Here is a 15,636-nt window from a genome sequence, read left to right on the forward strand (position 1 = left end):
CCTGCCTTCACCCTGAAACTGCTTCCCTCCTCAAGTCCAACAGATGGTGAATCTCCCCACTCCCCAAAGCCTTAAGGAAGGCATATCTCCTCCAAGAGGCCTTCCCTGACTACGCCCTCTTTTCCTTTTCTTCAACTCCCTTCTGCATTGTCCTGACTTGCTCCCATCATTTATCCCCTCTCCCAACCCCACAGCACTTATGTCCAAATCTGTCATTTATTTATCTATTCATATTAATGTCTGTGTCTCCCTCTAGACTGTAAGCTTGTTGTGGATAGGGAGTGTGTCTGTAATAATGTTATATTGCACTCTCCCAAGCACCAAGTACAGTACTCTGAGAAGCAGAGAGAAGTAATGAGAAGCAGTACTTGAGAAGCAGTGTGGCTCAGTGGAACGAGCCCGGGCTCTGGAGTCAGAGGTCATGGGTTCAAATCCCAGCTCTGCCAGTTGTCAGCTGTGTGACTTTGGGCACGTCACTTCACTTCCCTGGGCCTCAGTTCCCTCATCTGTAAAATAGGGATGAAGACTGTGAGCCCCATGTGGGACAACCTGATCACCTTGTAACCTCCCCAGAGCTTGAAACAGTGCTTTCACATAGTAAGCACTTAATAAATGCCATCATTATTATTATTATTATTATTACTCTGCACACAGTAAGTGCTCAGAAAATACCACTGAATGACTGACTGATTTGACTGTAAACTCATCTCTAGGCTGTAGGCCTGTTATGGGCAGGAAATGGATCTGCTAGTTCTGTTGTATTATATTCTTCCAAGCACTTAGTACAGTGCTCTGAACATAGTAAGGACTCAGTAGATACGACTGATTGATTCCAGAAGGTTTTCCTGATCAATGCAGTGTCCTGAATCTGATCAGTACACTTTCCACCTCCATCACTCACATATTTACGTATACACATCCTCTTCACTTGTGTCTGTATCTGTGTTCGTTTGTACATCAAATTATTTATTCTGACATTCCCACCTGTCATGTTTGTTCTTCTCCCTATCTGATAGTTACTCTTCAAATGAATAATGCTAATAATAATGGTGGTATTTTTTAAACACTATGTGTCAAACACTGTTCTAAATGCTGGAGTAGATATAAGATCATCAGTTCCCACATGGGGCTCACCTTTTATGTAGGAGGGGAGAACAGGTATTGAATCCCCATTTTCCAGGTGAAGGAACTGAGGCACAGGGAAGTGAATGAAGTGTGTCCAATTTCACACAGCAAAGGGTGAAGCAGTGTGGCTCAGTGGAAAGAGCCCGGGCTTTGGAGCCAGAGGTCATGGGTTTAAATCCCGGCTCCACCAATTGTCAGCTGTGTGACTTTGGGCAAGTCACTTAACTTCTCTGTGCCTCAGTTACCTCATCTGTAAAATGGGGATTAAAACTGTGAGCCCCCCATGGGACAACCTGATCACCTTGTAACCTCCCCACCGCTTAGAACAGTGCTTTGCACTTAGTAAGCGCTTAACAAATGCCATAAAAAAATGGGATTAGTAGAACTGAGGTCCTCTGACTCTCAGGCCCTTTAGGCCACACTGCTTCTCTACCTTCCTCAACTATTGTGTAAATTCATTCATTCATTCATTCAATCGTATTTAATGAGCACTTACTGTGTGCAGAGCACTGTACTAAGCGTTTGGGAAGTACAAGTTGGCAACATATAGACAGTCCCTACCGAACAATGAGCTCACAGTCTAGAAGCAGGAGACAGACAACAAAACAAAACAAATAGACAGGTGTCAAAGTTGTCAGAACGAGTAGAATTAAAGCTATATGCGCATCATCAACAAAATAAATAGAATAGTAAATATGTACAAGTAAAATAAATAGAGTAACTTAAAGTGTAAGCTTTTTATGGGCAGGAATCACATCTTTTGCTTCTGTGGTATTATCCAAGCACTTAATACAGTGCATTGCATGCAGTAGGAACTCAATAAATACCCATTACTACAACTAATAAGAATTATGGTATTCGTTAAGCTCTTACTATATGCCAAGCACTGTTCTAAGCACTGGAGTAGATACAAGGTAATCAGTTTGTCCCGGGTGGGGCTCACAGACTTAATCCCCATTTTCCAGATAAGAGAACTGAGGCCCAGAGAAGTGAAATGATTTGCCCAAGGTCACCCAGCGGACAAGTGGCGGGGCAGGGATTAGAACCCATGACTTTCTGACTCCGAAGCCTGTCCACTACACCATTCTGCTTCCCTGCTTCATTATTACTACCACTAGTACTACTAACTCTAGTACTGCTACTGTGCTATTTGGAGAGCGCTTCAAAGAGACCTTACCACCCTCTTTTGGGGATTCATTTTTTACATGGTGTGTCTGCAATAATGGGCAGATATAAATAGTATAGACTGTAAACTCCTTGTAGACCATGATCCTAACAACCAAATCTATTGTATTGTACTTTCCCAAACACTTAGCACAATGCTCTGCACACAGTAAGTGCTCAATAAATAGAATGATTGATTGAGAAAGATGAACTTTATGGTACCGCAAATATTTAACCATTAACCCAGAAAAAATTTGCAAACTCGGGGCATTGGTGATGTGAAAATAATAAAAATAGTGGTATTAAAGTGCTTACCCTGTGTCAAGCACTGTACTAAGTGCTGTCTCCCCCTTCTAGACTGTGAGCCTGTTGTCATGTACGGACCGTCTCTATATGTTGCCGACTTGTACTTCCCAAGCGCTTAGTACAGTGCTCTGCACTCAGTAAGCGCTCAATAAATACGATTGAATGAATGAATGAATGAATGTGTGGCTTAGTGGAAAGAGCACAGGCTTGGGAGTCAGAGGTTGTGGGTTCTAATCCCCGCTCTTCTACTTGTCTGCTATGTGACATTGGGCAAGTCACTTAACTTCTCTATGCCTCAGTTACCTCATCTGTAAAATGGGGATTAAGACTGTGAGCCCTACGTGGGACAACCTAATCACCTTGGTATCCCTCCCAGCGTTTAGAACAGTGCTTTGCACATAGTAAGCACTTAACAAATGCCATCATCATCATCATTGTCAGCTGTGTGACTTTGTGTAAGTCACTTCACTTCTCTGTACCTCAGTTACCTCATCTGTAAAATGAGGAATAAGACTGTAAGCCCTATGTGGGACAACCTAATCACCTTGGTATCCCTCCCAGCACTTAGAGCAGTGCTTTGCACATAGTAAGCACTTAACAAATGCCATCATCATCATCATTGTCAGCTGTGTGACTGTGTAAGTCACTTCACTTCTCTGTACCTCAGTTATCTCATCTGTAAAATGGGGATTAAGACTGTGAACCCCACATGGGACAACCTGATTACCTTCCATCTCCCTCAGCGCTTAGAACAGTGCTTGGCACCTAGTAAGCACGTAACAAATACCATCGTTATTATACAACATAATCAGGTCCCACATGGGATTCCCGGGATAAGTAGAAGGGAGAAAAGATATTGAATCAATCAATCAGTTGTGTTTTTTGAGTGCTTACTCTGTGCAGAGCACTGTACTAAGCACTTTGGAGAATCAACACAATAAAACAGTGCTTCACACACAGTAAGCGCTTAATAAATGCCATTATTATTATTATTATTAATAAAACAGATCCATCCCCTGCCCCCGATGAGCTTAAAGTGTATCCCCATTTTGCAGATGAGGGAACTGAAACATAGAGAAGCGACTTGCCCAAGGTCACACAGCAGGTATGTGGCTAGCTGGGGCTAGAACCCATGTCCTCTGAGTCCCAGGCCCATGGTCTTTCCACTAGACCACAAAATGCCACAAGACCATTCTTCTTTTCCTTTATTATCAGGTCCTTAGTGAATCTTAATAGTAATAATAATAATGGCATTTGTTAAGTGCTTACTATGTGCAAAGCACTGTTCTAAGCGCTGGGGTAGATACAAGATGATCAGGTTGTCCCACATGGGGCTCACAGTCTTCATCCCCATTTTACAGATGAGGGAACTGAGGCACAGAGAAGTGAAGTGACTTGCCCAAGGTCACACAGCTGACAAGTGGCGGAGCTGTGATTCGAACCCATGACCTCTGACTCCCAAGCCCAGGCTCTTTCCACTGAGCCACGCTGCTTCTCTAATAATGTTGGCATTTGTTAAGTGCTTACTATTTGCCAAGCACTGTTCTAAGCGCTGGGGGGACACAAGGTAATCAGGTTGTCCCACGTGGGGCTCACAGTCTTAATCCCCATTTTACAGATGAGGTAACTGAGGCACAGAGATGTTAAGTGACTTGCCCAAAGTCACACAGCTGAGAAGTGGCGGAGCCGGGATTAGATCCCGCGACCTTCTGACTCCCAAGCCCGGGCTCTTTCCACTGAGCCATGCTGCTTCTCCTAGTACTGGAAAAAGTAAAGTGATAAATCTCTACACCATGAATTATTTCAAGTAATGCAGTTTTTCACAGATTTTTGCAATCTGACATTATCTAATACAGATAATCTGTATTATCTACAGATTAATGATGGCAACCCTGTGCTGTTCAGCACACTCACACACACTCATACACACGCATATATACCTACCTGGGAGATTTCATCCATCTGTGACAATCTACCTGAATATCCCCTATAAAAATTCAAAATAACACCAGACATGTTTTATGAGGAAAAATACACTTACTTTAATAATAATAATAATGATAATAATAATAACTGGGGAGGTTACAAGGTGATCAGAATTGCCCCACGGGAGGCTCACAGTCTTAATCCCCATTTTACAGATGAGGTAACTGAGGCACAGAGAAGTGAAGTGCCTTGCCCAAAATCACATAGCTGACAATCTGTGGAGTCGGGATTTGAATCCATGACCTCTGACTCCAAAGCCCGTGCTCTTTCCACTGAGCCACGCTGCTTCTCAGCAGGAATCATGAATTAGGAATCATGACTCCAAAGTCGTTCGTCTAGTAGCATATCTGTAGTGCTGGCTTAGACGTTATAGGTGATGTAGCATTTACATCAAAGAATACGGCATTTTTCTTTTAAAAGAGGAAAAGAAATCAATAGAACGTCTTTCATGCCTATATACTTTCACTGGGTTAAGTGCCTGGGGGAGTGCAGTAGAGGAGACCCCTACCCACAAGGAACTTCCTTTTAGACTGTGAGCACACTGTTGGGCAGGGACTGTCTCTATATGTTACCAATTTGTACTTCCCAAGCACTTAGTACAGTGCTCTGCACACAGTAAGCGCTCAATAAATCAATCAATCAATCAATCAATCGTATTTATTGAGCACTTACTATGTGCAGAGCACTGTACTAAGCGCTTGGGAAGTACAAGTTGGCAACACATAGAGACAGTCCCTACCCAACAGTGGGCTCACAGTCTAAAAGGGGGAGACAGAGAACAAAACCAAACATACCAACAAAATAAAATAAATAGGATAGAAATGTACAAGTAAAATAAATAAATAAATAAATAAATAGAGTAATAAATATGTATAACCATATATACATATGTACAGGTGCTGTGGGGAAGGGAAGGAGGTAAGATGGGGGGATGGAGAGGGGGACGAGGGGGAGAGGAAGGAAGGGGCTCAGTCTGGGAAGGCCTACTGGAGGAGGTGAGCTCTCAGCAGGGCCTTGAAGGGAGGAAGAGAGCTAGCTTGGCGGAGGGGCAGAGGGAGGGCATTCCAGGCCCGGGGGAGGACGTGGGCCGGGGGTCGACGGCGGGACAGGCGAGAACGAGGTACAGTGAGGAGATTAGCGGTGGAGGAGCGGAGGTTGCGGGCTGGGCAGTAGAAGGAGAGAAGGGAGGTGAGGTAGGAGGGGGCGAGGGGATGGGGAGCCTTGAAGCCCAGGGTGAGGAGTTTCTGCCTGATGCGCAGATTGATTGGTAGCCACTGGAGAGTTTTGAGGAGGGGAGTAATATTCTCAGAGCGTTTCTGGACAAAGATAATCTGGGCAGCAGCATGAAGTATGGATTGAAGTGGAGAGAGACACGAGGATGGGAGATCAGAGAGAAGGCTGGTGCAGTAGTCCAGACGGGATAGGATGAGAGCTTGAATGAGCAGGGTAGCAGTTTGGATGGAGAGGAAAGGGCGGATCTTGGCAATGTTGCGGAGCTGAGAGCGGCAGGTTTTGGTGACGGCTTGGATGTGAGGGGTGAATGATGATGATGGTGAGCCACAGCAAGCTGCCTTGTTAGTGACTGTTTGTGATCCCCTGAACAACGACAAGGAACAGATTGGAGAAGGCACTGATGGGCTCCAACTGGGACAGGTGATTCCCGGCCTGGAAAGGGCGGAGTATGGAGGGAGATGCCTCCTTCTCTCCCTGTTCTCCCTGGTAATGGGCCTGGACTAATAAATGACTGTCAAATAGAGCCCAGCTGTGATGCCCAAGGCAGATAAAAGGCGCTCCACAGAGAATCTGCAAGAGAAGAAGCAGAGACACGCAGAGAAGCAGCGTGGCTCAGTGGAAAGAGCGTGGGCTTTGGGTTCAGAGGTCATGGGTTCAAACCCCGGCTCCACCAATTGTCAGCTATGCAACTTTGGGCAATTTGTGTTTTTTGAGTGCTTACTTTGTGCAGAGCACTATACTAAGTACTTCGGAGAATACAAAGTGGAATAGTACAAAGTGGAGAATACACTTTGGAGAACTGACTTTGGGCAATTTGGGTGCCTCAGTTACCTCATCTATCCAAAGGGGATGAAGACTGTGAGCCCACCGTGGGACAACCTGATCATCTTGTAATCTCCCCAGCGTTTAGAACAGTGCTTTGCACATAGTAAGTGCTTAATAAATGCCATTATTATTCTTATTATGCAGAGGGAAGCACCTATCGCAGAAGCAGCAGGAGAGCAGTACTCAAAAGCAGCAGAAGGCAGCGTTAATTGGAAGCAGAAAGAAGCAACATTGGCAGAACAGGCTCCTGACCATGGAGTGGAGTATGTGTGAAGCAGCATGGCTCAGTGGAAGGAGCCCGGCCTTGGGAGTCAGAGATTGTGGGTTCTAATCCCAGCTAATCTAATCCCGACTCTGCCACTTGTCAGCTGTGTGACTTTGGGCTAGTCACTTAACTTCTTTGTGCCTCAGTTACCTCATCTGTAAAATGGGGATTAAGGCTGTGAGCCCCACATGGGACAACCTTGATTACCTAGTATCCCCCTTCAGTGCTTAGAACAGTGCTTGGCACATAGTAAGTGCTTAACAAATATCAACATTATCATTATTAACTGCTTACTATATGGAAAGCACTGTTCTAGGCACTGGGGAGGTTACAGGGTGATCAGGTTATCCTATGGGGGCCTCACAGTCTTAATCCCCATTTTACAGATGAGGTAACTGAGGCACAGAGAAGTGAATTGACTTGCCCAAAGTCACACAGCTGACCACCGGAGGAGCTGGGGTTTGAACCCATGACCTCTGATTCCAAACCCCGGGCTCTTTTCCACTGAGCCACGCTGCTTCTCTAATTATTATCATAATCATTATCATAATTATCATGATTATCTCACACCCACGGCCGATATGAGTTCCTCTCACAAGCTGGAGCATTCCCTTTGTTGGGTAGGGACCGTCTCTGTATGTTGCCAACTTGTACTTCCCAAGCGCTTAGTACAGTGCTCTGTACACAGTAAGCACTCAATAAATATGATTGAATGAATGAATTATTATGTGTCCCTTGCACATTGGTAAAGCTAATTAAAAAACTTTTCACAGTAAACTTGGTGATCAGAGTGTGGCTTGAACCGTGCTTGGCACTTAGTAAGCGCTTAACAAATACCATAATTATTATTAATTAATTATTATTTACTATGTTTGACTGAGGCTTCCCCGGTCCAGGAAGGTCCGGGTTGGTATAATATAGTGATGGTATTTGTTAAGTGCATACTATTTGCAAAGCACTGTTCTAAGTGCTGGGGGGATACAAGGTGATCAGGTTGTCCCATGGGGGACTCACAATCTTAATCCCCATTTTACAGATGAGTTGACTGAGGCACAGAGAAGTTAAATGAGTTGCCCAAAGTCACACAGCTGGCAAGTGACGAAGCCGGGATTAGAACCCATGACCTCTGACTCCCAAGCCCGGGCTCTTTCCACTGAGCCACACTGTCGGGGGCTTGCTACACTTACGATCTAATGGGTATTCTTAAGGATTGAGAGATGTTCTTCCAAGGAAAAATAATGCCTCTTTATTTGGGTTGGATGGTGAATTCTCACCACCAAAGGGTACCATTTTTCTCAGTAACATTTTCTGCTTCCCTAATAGCCATTGATAACATTGCCGGAAGATAGGATTCAGTTCTTACGAGGACGAGGCCCGTTTTTAGCCGAACTGTAATTAACTTCTTAATAATAATAATTACGGTATTAGTTAAGTGCTGAACTATGTGCTAGGCACTGCTCCACCATTTCTCCTATGTCTAATTTAGTTTAATGCCTGCTTCCCCCTCTAGAATCAATCAACCTACGCATCAGGCAAAAACTCCTCACCCTCGGCTTCAAGGCTATCCATCACCTCGCCCCCTCCCACCTCACCTACCTTCTCTCCTTCTCCAGCGCAGCCCGCACCCTCCTCTCCTCTGCTGCTAATCTCCTCACTGTGCCTCGTTCTCACCTGTCCCGCCATCGACCCCCAGCCCACGTCCTCCCCCTGGCCTGGAATGTCCTCCCTCTGCCCATCCGCCAAGCTAGATCTCTTCCTCCCTTCAAAGCCCTTCTGAGAGCTCACCTCCTCCAGGAGGCCTTCCCACACTGAGCCCCCTCGTTCCTCTCCCCTTCCTCCCCCTCCCCATCCCCCCTGCCTTACCTCCTTCCTCTCCCCACAGCACCTGTATATCTGTATGTAAGTTTGTACGTACTTATTATTCTATTTTATTTGTACATATTCATTCTATTTATTTTATTTTGTTAATATGTTTTGTTGTCTGTCTCCCTCTTCTAGACTGTGAACCCGCTGTTGGGTAGGGACCGTCTCTATATGTTGCCAACTTGTACTCCCAAGCGCTTAGTACAGTGCTCTGCACACAGTCAGTGCTCAATAAATACAATTGAGTGAATGAATAGACTGTAAGTTCCATGTGGACAGGGAACAGATCTACCAACTCTATTGTACTGTACTCTTCCAAGCACTTAGTACTATGCTCTACACGCAGTCAGCGCTCAGTAAATGTATCCCAACACACTGCAGCATGGGGCAACTCCCTTCCCCCACCTCTCCCCACAACACAACAAAAGCAGACATGTAATGGACACAGTTGCCGTCCCCCTCTCTCTCCACAATTCTCCCACCCAGGGCTTTAACTGTTGGCGGATTTGTTGGAATCCGTACGGCTCTTTCACGGCATTCCGCTCTCACCATCTCTACCTGGCAAAGGAGACTCGCTCTAACTGTAAATTTTACCACCCGGACCACACTTGATTATTGCATGACGACGAAATTAAAATAAATGAGTAAAAACCGCCGGAGCATTAGGGTATTCTTGGAAGAATAAATCAAAGCTGGAAGTCTGATGAGGACAGTGCCAAGTACAGGAAGCCAATCAATCATGTAAACATCAAATGAAGGGCTGGTAAGGAAGCCATTCAAGTCTGGAGGTCCGGCCCGCCATCCAACACACTCCTTACTTTTTCTCCTCTTCTTCTCTCCATAATTTATAAAGCCGAAAGCGGGGGATACCTTTATTGCGTCGTTAAAGGTTCCAGGGGCTGAGCTTTCTTTCCCGCTAACAGACTTTCATTGACACTGAAGGATACCCGACCCACCGGAGAGGAGTTTTAGTTGACCCAGTAAAAACAGCGAGTAAATAAATACATCGATCCACCACACTTAACTCTCTTTTCACGAACAGGAAACTGTTAAAGCAGAAATAGCCGAAGAGAGAAGACGAAGCGAAAATGCTGTGGAAGAGGCAGTGAAAAGAACAAGAGAGGAATTGATGGAGTATGTGAAAGAACAGAAAAGGGTAAGATCTGCTCTTAGATAATAGTGCCCAGAGGCTTAAATCCATTCTTCCAGACCTGGACTGCTTCTGTTTTTATAACAAATTTAAACTTGCTCACACGCAGAAAAAAAGGAATCGAGAACCCTTAAGGTAGCCACTGCGGTCTGAATTTGCAAAACTTCTCCAGGATTATTTTTTTGGTATAATGTTATAGTCTATTAGCCATGTCTGCAAATGTAAACTCAAAAGCCAACAAATGAACTAGCCATGTTGGATAATTTCAACACAGTACCCCTAGGTTAGACTCCAGGGTTTCTTATTAGAAGAATTACTAAGTTCCTCGGGAGAACGAGGGCGATTCCAGCGGATGGGATGTTTTTGCCCAAGTTGTGGCTTCCTTAGAGCGGTTTGCTCTTACCTCAGTTTCTCAAGCCCATTGAGCAAGTCGTGTGCATCACTGAGGTTCTGAGATTTTGATCTCTGAGGGCAAATGAATATTTGAAGTTGGTTGTTTCGGAAGCCTGGTGGAGTTTCCCAACAAGAACAGGGGATGAACCTTGAATCTACAACTGCCCCCTAAACTCTGCGGAAACAGTCAAATATATTTATTGAGCGCTCATTGTCTGCCAAAAACCATACTGAGCACTTGGGGAGTATACAATAGAGTAGAACAGAGTCAGTAGACATGTTCCCTGCCCACAATGAGCTCAGCCTAGAGGGGTAGATGGACATCGATACAAACAAATAAATGCTGAATGCTGTGCGGCTGATGGGGGGGATAAAGGATCCAGATGTGATGGCATCTCTTAAAGGTGACGGAAGATCTCCTTCTTTTCCGATTCACTGTCCTCTACTCCATTCTAGTCCTCCTCGACCTCTCAGTTGCCTTTGACACTGTAGAACGCCTCTTTTCTTTTTTAAAAATTTGAATGGCATTTATTAAGCCCTTACTATATGCCAAGCACTCCTCTAAGCACTGAAGTAGATACAAGGTAATCAGGTTGGACAGTCCATGTCCCAGATGGGGGCTCACAGTCTTCATCCCCATTTTACAGATGAGGTCGGTAACTGAGGCTCAGAGTCACACAACAGACAAGAGGAGGAACACGGATTAGAACCCAGGTCCTTCTGACTCACAGACACATTCCCTGCCCACCACGAGCTCACAGTCTAGAAAGTAAGTGGGCAGGGGAGTTACTAAATGGATACCAAGGCTTATAATAATAATGATAATGATAGTGATGGCATTTGTTAAGTACTTACTATGCGCAGAGCACTGTTCGAAGCACTGGGGAGGATACAAGGTGATCAGGTTGTCCCCCGTGGGGCTCACAGTATTAATCCCCATTTTACATATGAAGGAACTGAGGCCCAGAGTAGTGAAGTGACTTGCCCAAAGTCACACAGCCAACAAGTGGCGGAGCCGGGATTAGCACCCGTGACCTCTGACTCCCAAGCTTGGGCTCTTTTCACTGAGCCATGCTGAGGGCCTGAATAATGATTATGGTATTTGTTAAGTGCTTATTATTTGCCAGGCACTCTACTAAGCGCTGGGGTGGGTACAAGCAAATCAGGGTGGACGCAGTGGGGCTCACAATCTCCATCCCCATTTTCCAGAGGAGGTAACTGAGGCCCAGAGAAGTGCCCAAGATCACACAGCAGAGAAGTGGCAGAGCCGGGATTAGAACCCATGACCTTCTGACTCCCAAGCCTGGGCTCTAGCCACTATGGCATGTTGTTTCTCAATCAGTGGTATTTGTTGAGCCCTCACTGTGTGCGGAGCCCTGTACGGAGTACCAGTTTTTATTATCGTCCAATGTGACCACAGCAGAGCGCTGATGTCACACCACGGTGCCGTGATTCTGAAAGTGGAGGTCTTAATAGTCACAGCCCACATGTTGGTCCCTTGAAACAGCTATTTTCCATGACCCTGGCTGATCCCATCCTCCTCACCAAACATCCTAGGTGGTTCTTTGTGGTGAAATCTTATGGTGAAATTGGTTCCTTGTGTTGAAATCTTGTGGGGAACTCAAGGAGACGGAATGTGACCTAGTGGATAGAACACGCACTTGGGAGTCAGAAGGACCTGGGTTCTAGTCCCAGCTCTGCCACTTGTCTGCTGTGTGACCTTGGGAAAGTGACTTCACTTCTCTTTGCCTCAGTTCCCTCATCTGTAAAATGAGAATTAGGATTGTGAGCCCTATTTGGGACAGAGAAGGTATCCAACTTGATACTCCAGTGCTTAATATAGTGCCTGGTACATAGTAAGTGCTTAAAGAGTACCACAATCATCATTATTATTATTGAATTTTCATCACTGATGGTGGGGTCTCAGGAGGCATATTGGGAATAGGACATTCATTCATTCATTCAGTTGTATTTATTGACTGCTTACTGTGTGCAGATCACTGTACTAAGCCCTTGAAAAGTACAGTTTGGCGATAAGGAGAGACAGTCCCTGCCCACAACAGGCTTACAGGCTAGAGCAGGGCAAGGGGGAGACAGACGAACATGAAAACAGGCATCAATATCAATCAATCAATCAATCATATTTATTGAGCGCTTACTGTATGCAGAGCAACGTACTAAGTGCTTGGGAAGTACAAGATGGCAACTTATGGAGACAGTCCCTACCCAACAGTGGGCTCACAGTCTAAAAGACTCAATATGAAAAAATAGAAATATCATTTATAAGAATAATAATTATTATTATGGTATTTGTTAAGCACTTACTATGTACCAAGCGCTGTTCTAAACACTGGGATAGATACAAGGTAATCGGGTTGTCCCGCATGGGGCTCACACTTTTAACCCCCATTTTACAGATGAGGTAACTGAGGTACAGAGAAGTTAAGCAGCTTGGCCAAGGTCACACAGCAGGTAAGTGGCGGAGCCAGGATTAGAACCCAAGCCCTCCAACTCCCAAGCCGGACTTTTTACACTAAGCCATGCTGCTTCTCAATTATAGGCAGTTACAGATATATATATATATATATATATATATATATATATATATAAATGCTGTGGGATGGAGCAAAGGGTGGAAGAGGAAAGGGAGTGAATCAAAGTGACTCAAAAAGGAGGGGGAGCTGAGGAAAAGGGGGACTTGTCTGGGAAGGCCTCCTGGAAGAGGTGAGCCTTCAGTAGGTCTTTGAAGAGGGGGAAGAGTGATTGATGAATTTCACATTCCAGGCCAGAGGTAGGACGTGGGCCAGGGGTCGACGGCCGGACAGGCGAGAGTGAGGCCCAGGGAGAAGGTCAGCACCAGAGGAGTGGAGTGTGTGGTGGTAGGAGCGGGTGAGGGGATGGAGAGCTTTGAAGCCAATAGTAAGGAGTTGATAGGCAACCACTAGAGATTTTTGAGGAGGAAGGTGATCTGCCCTGAACGTTTCGATTGAAAGATAATCCGTAGGTCTCCTGAGCCCCACAGCAGTGCTCTTTTCACTGAAGCAATTCCAAAGTGGCTCAAAACTTTAGAGTGCGTTGTTGGGTGAATGCTACAGTCCACTAGAGCTGTGAGAAACAGCATGGCCTAGTGGAAAGCGCATGGCCCTGTGGGTCAATCAATCAATCAATCATATTTATTGAGCGCTTACTGTGTGCAGAGCACTGTACTAAGCGCTTAGCATTGTACTAAGGGCTTAGCAGGGTCAGAGGATGTATGATCTAATCCTGGCTCTGCCAATTGCTTGGTGTGGACTTTTGGCCAAGGCATGTAAGTTCTCTGTAACTCAGTTTCCTCAACTATAAAATAGGGATGAAATCCCACTTCCTCCTTCTTAGACTTTGAGCCCCATATGCGCTTAGTACAGTGCTCTGCACATAGTAAGCGCTCAATAAATACGATTGATTGGGAAAGAGATTCAGGGCACACTGGTTGACTTAGAACAGTGCTTGACACGTAGTAAGCAATTAAATATAATAATTAATTAATTCAATCATATTTATTGAGAGCTTACTGTGTGCAGAGCACTGTACTAAGCGCTTGGGAAGTACAAGTCAGCAACACATAGAGAAGGTCCCTACCCAACAGCGGGCTCACAGTCTAGAAGTATAAATATAATAATAATGATAACAGAGCACCATTAGTATGTCAGTAGCCACAACAGTTTAAGTAAATGCTATACATTTGATGTATTCAATCAATGACTGATAAAATCAATCAAAGAGAAGCAGTGTGGTCTAGTGGATAGAGCACGGGCTTGGAAGTTAGGTGGAACCTGGGTTCTAATCCCAGCTCTGCTTCTTGTCTGCTATGTGACCTTGGGCAAGTCACTTAACTTCTCTGGGTCTCAGGTACCTCATGGGTCAAATCATCATCATCATCATCAATTGTATCTATTGAGCACTTCCTATGTGCAGAGCACTGTACTAAGTGCTTGGGAAGTACAAATTGGCAACATATAGAGACAGTCCCTACCCAACAGTGGGCTCACAGTCTAAAAGCGGGGAGACAGAGAACAAAACCAAGCATACTAACAAAATAAAATAAATAGAATAGATAGGTGCAAGTAAAATAAATAAATAAATAAATAGAGTAATAAATATGTACAAACATATATACATATGTACAGGTGCTGTGGGGAAGGGAAGGAGGTAAGATGGGGGGATGGAGAGGGGGACGAGGGGGAGAGGAAGGAAGGGGCTCAGTCTAGGAAGGCCTCCTGGAGGAGGTGAGCTCTCAGAAGGGCTTTGAAGGGAGGAAGAGAGCAAGCTTGGGGGATTGATACTGTGAGCCCCATGTGATATAGGACCCTGTTCAACCTGATTAGCTTGTATCTACCCCAGTGCTTAGTACAAATACCATAAATGGATGGTGTTTGCTGAAGGCTCATTGTGTGCAGAGCACTTCACTAAACACTTGGGAGAGTGTCCTACAGAAGAGTTGATGGACACGATCCCTGCCTACAGAGGAGTTTATAGTCTAGAGGCGGAGACAGATATTTGAAGTAAATTACAGCTAGGGGAAATGACAAGTGTAAGGATATATATATTAGTGTTGGGTGACCAAGGGTGAGGTGAATATCAGAAGATTAAGATGTAAAGACCCGAATGCTTACATTTTCATCACTGATGGTGGGGTCTCAGGAGGCAGATTGGGAATAGAACATTCATTCATTCATTCAGTTGTATTTATTGACTGCTTACTGTGTGCAGATCACTGTACTATGCCCTTGAAAAGTACGATTCAGCGATAAGGAGAGACAATCCCTGCCCACAACAGGCTTACAGGCTAGAGTGGGGCATGGGGGAGACAGACACGTAAACAGGCATCAATATGAAAAAATAGAAATTTAGAAATTGGGTTATAAATGTAGCTTGTAGATGTAAAGACCCTGGTCTGATGCAGAGGTGAGGATGGGTAGGGAGAATGAGGGACGCTTAAGCTCGTCTTGGGCAGGGAATGTGCCTGTTTATTTTGGTGTCCCAAGTGCTTAATAATCATAATAATAATAATGATAGCATTTATTAAGCACTTACTATGTGCAAAGCACTGTTCTAAGCGCTGGGGAGGTTAACAAGGTGATAAGATTGTCCCACGGGGGGCTCATAGTCTTCATCCCCATTTTACAGATGAGGTAACTGAGGCCCAGAGAAGTGAAGTGACTTGCCCAAAGTCACACAGCTGATAAGTGGCGGAGCCTGGATTTGAACCAGGCTCTGACTCCAAAGCCCGGGCTCTTTCCACTAAGCCACGCTGCTTCTTCCTGTTTAGGACAGTGCTCTGCACACA

At 45.0% G+C, this 15,636-nt stretch overlaps 1 protein-coding gene across 3 annotated transcripts in view; it reads left to right on the top strand.

Moving 5' to 3' along the window:
- Positions 1–15,636, top strand: part of CCDC91 (coiled-coil domain containing 91) — a 510,937-nt gene that overhangs the window by 386,345 nt on the left and 108,956 nt on the right. For all 3 annotated transcript variants that reach the window (XM_038742360.1, XM_038742369.1, XM_038742367.1), the window contains one exon: positions 9,810–9,923. In XM_038742360.1, coding sequence (XP_038598288.1) covers positions 9,810–9,923 — 114 coding nt within the window. The remainder of the gene's footprint in view (positions 1–9,809; positions 9,924–15,636) is intronic.

Source organism: Tachyglossus aculeatus, chromosome 2 (assembly GCF_015852505.1).
Source record: "Tachyglossus aculeatus isolate mTacAcu1 chromosome 2, mTacAcu1.pri, whole genome shotgun sequence".
NCBI classification, from domain to species: domain Eukaryota; kingdom Metazoa; phylum Chordata; class Mammalia; order Monotremata; family Tachyglossidae; genus Tachyglossus; species Tachyglossus aculeatus.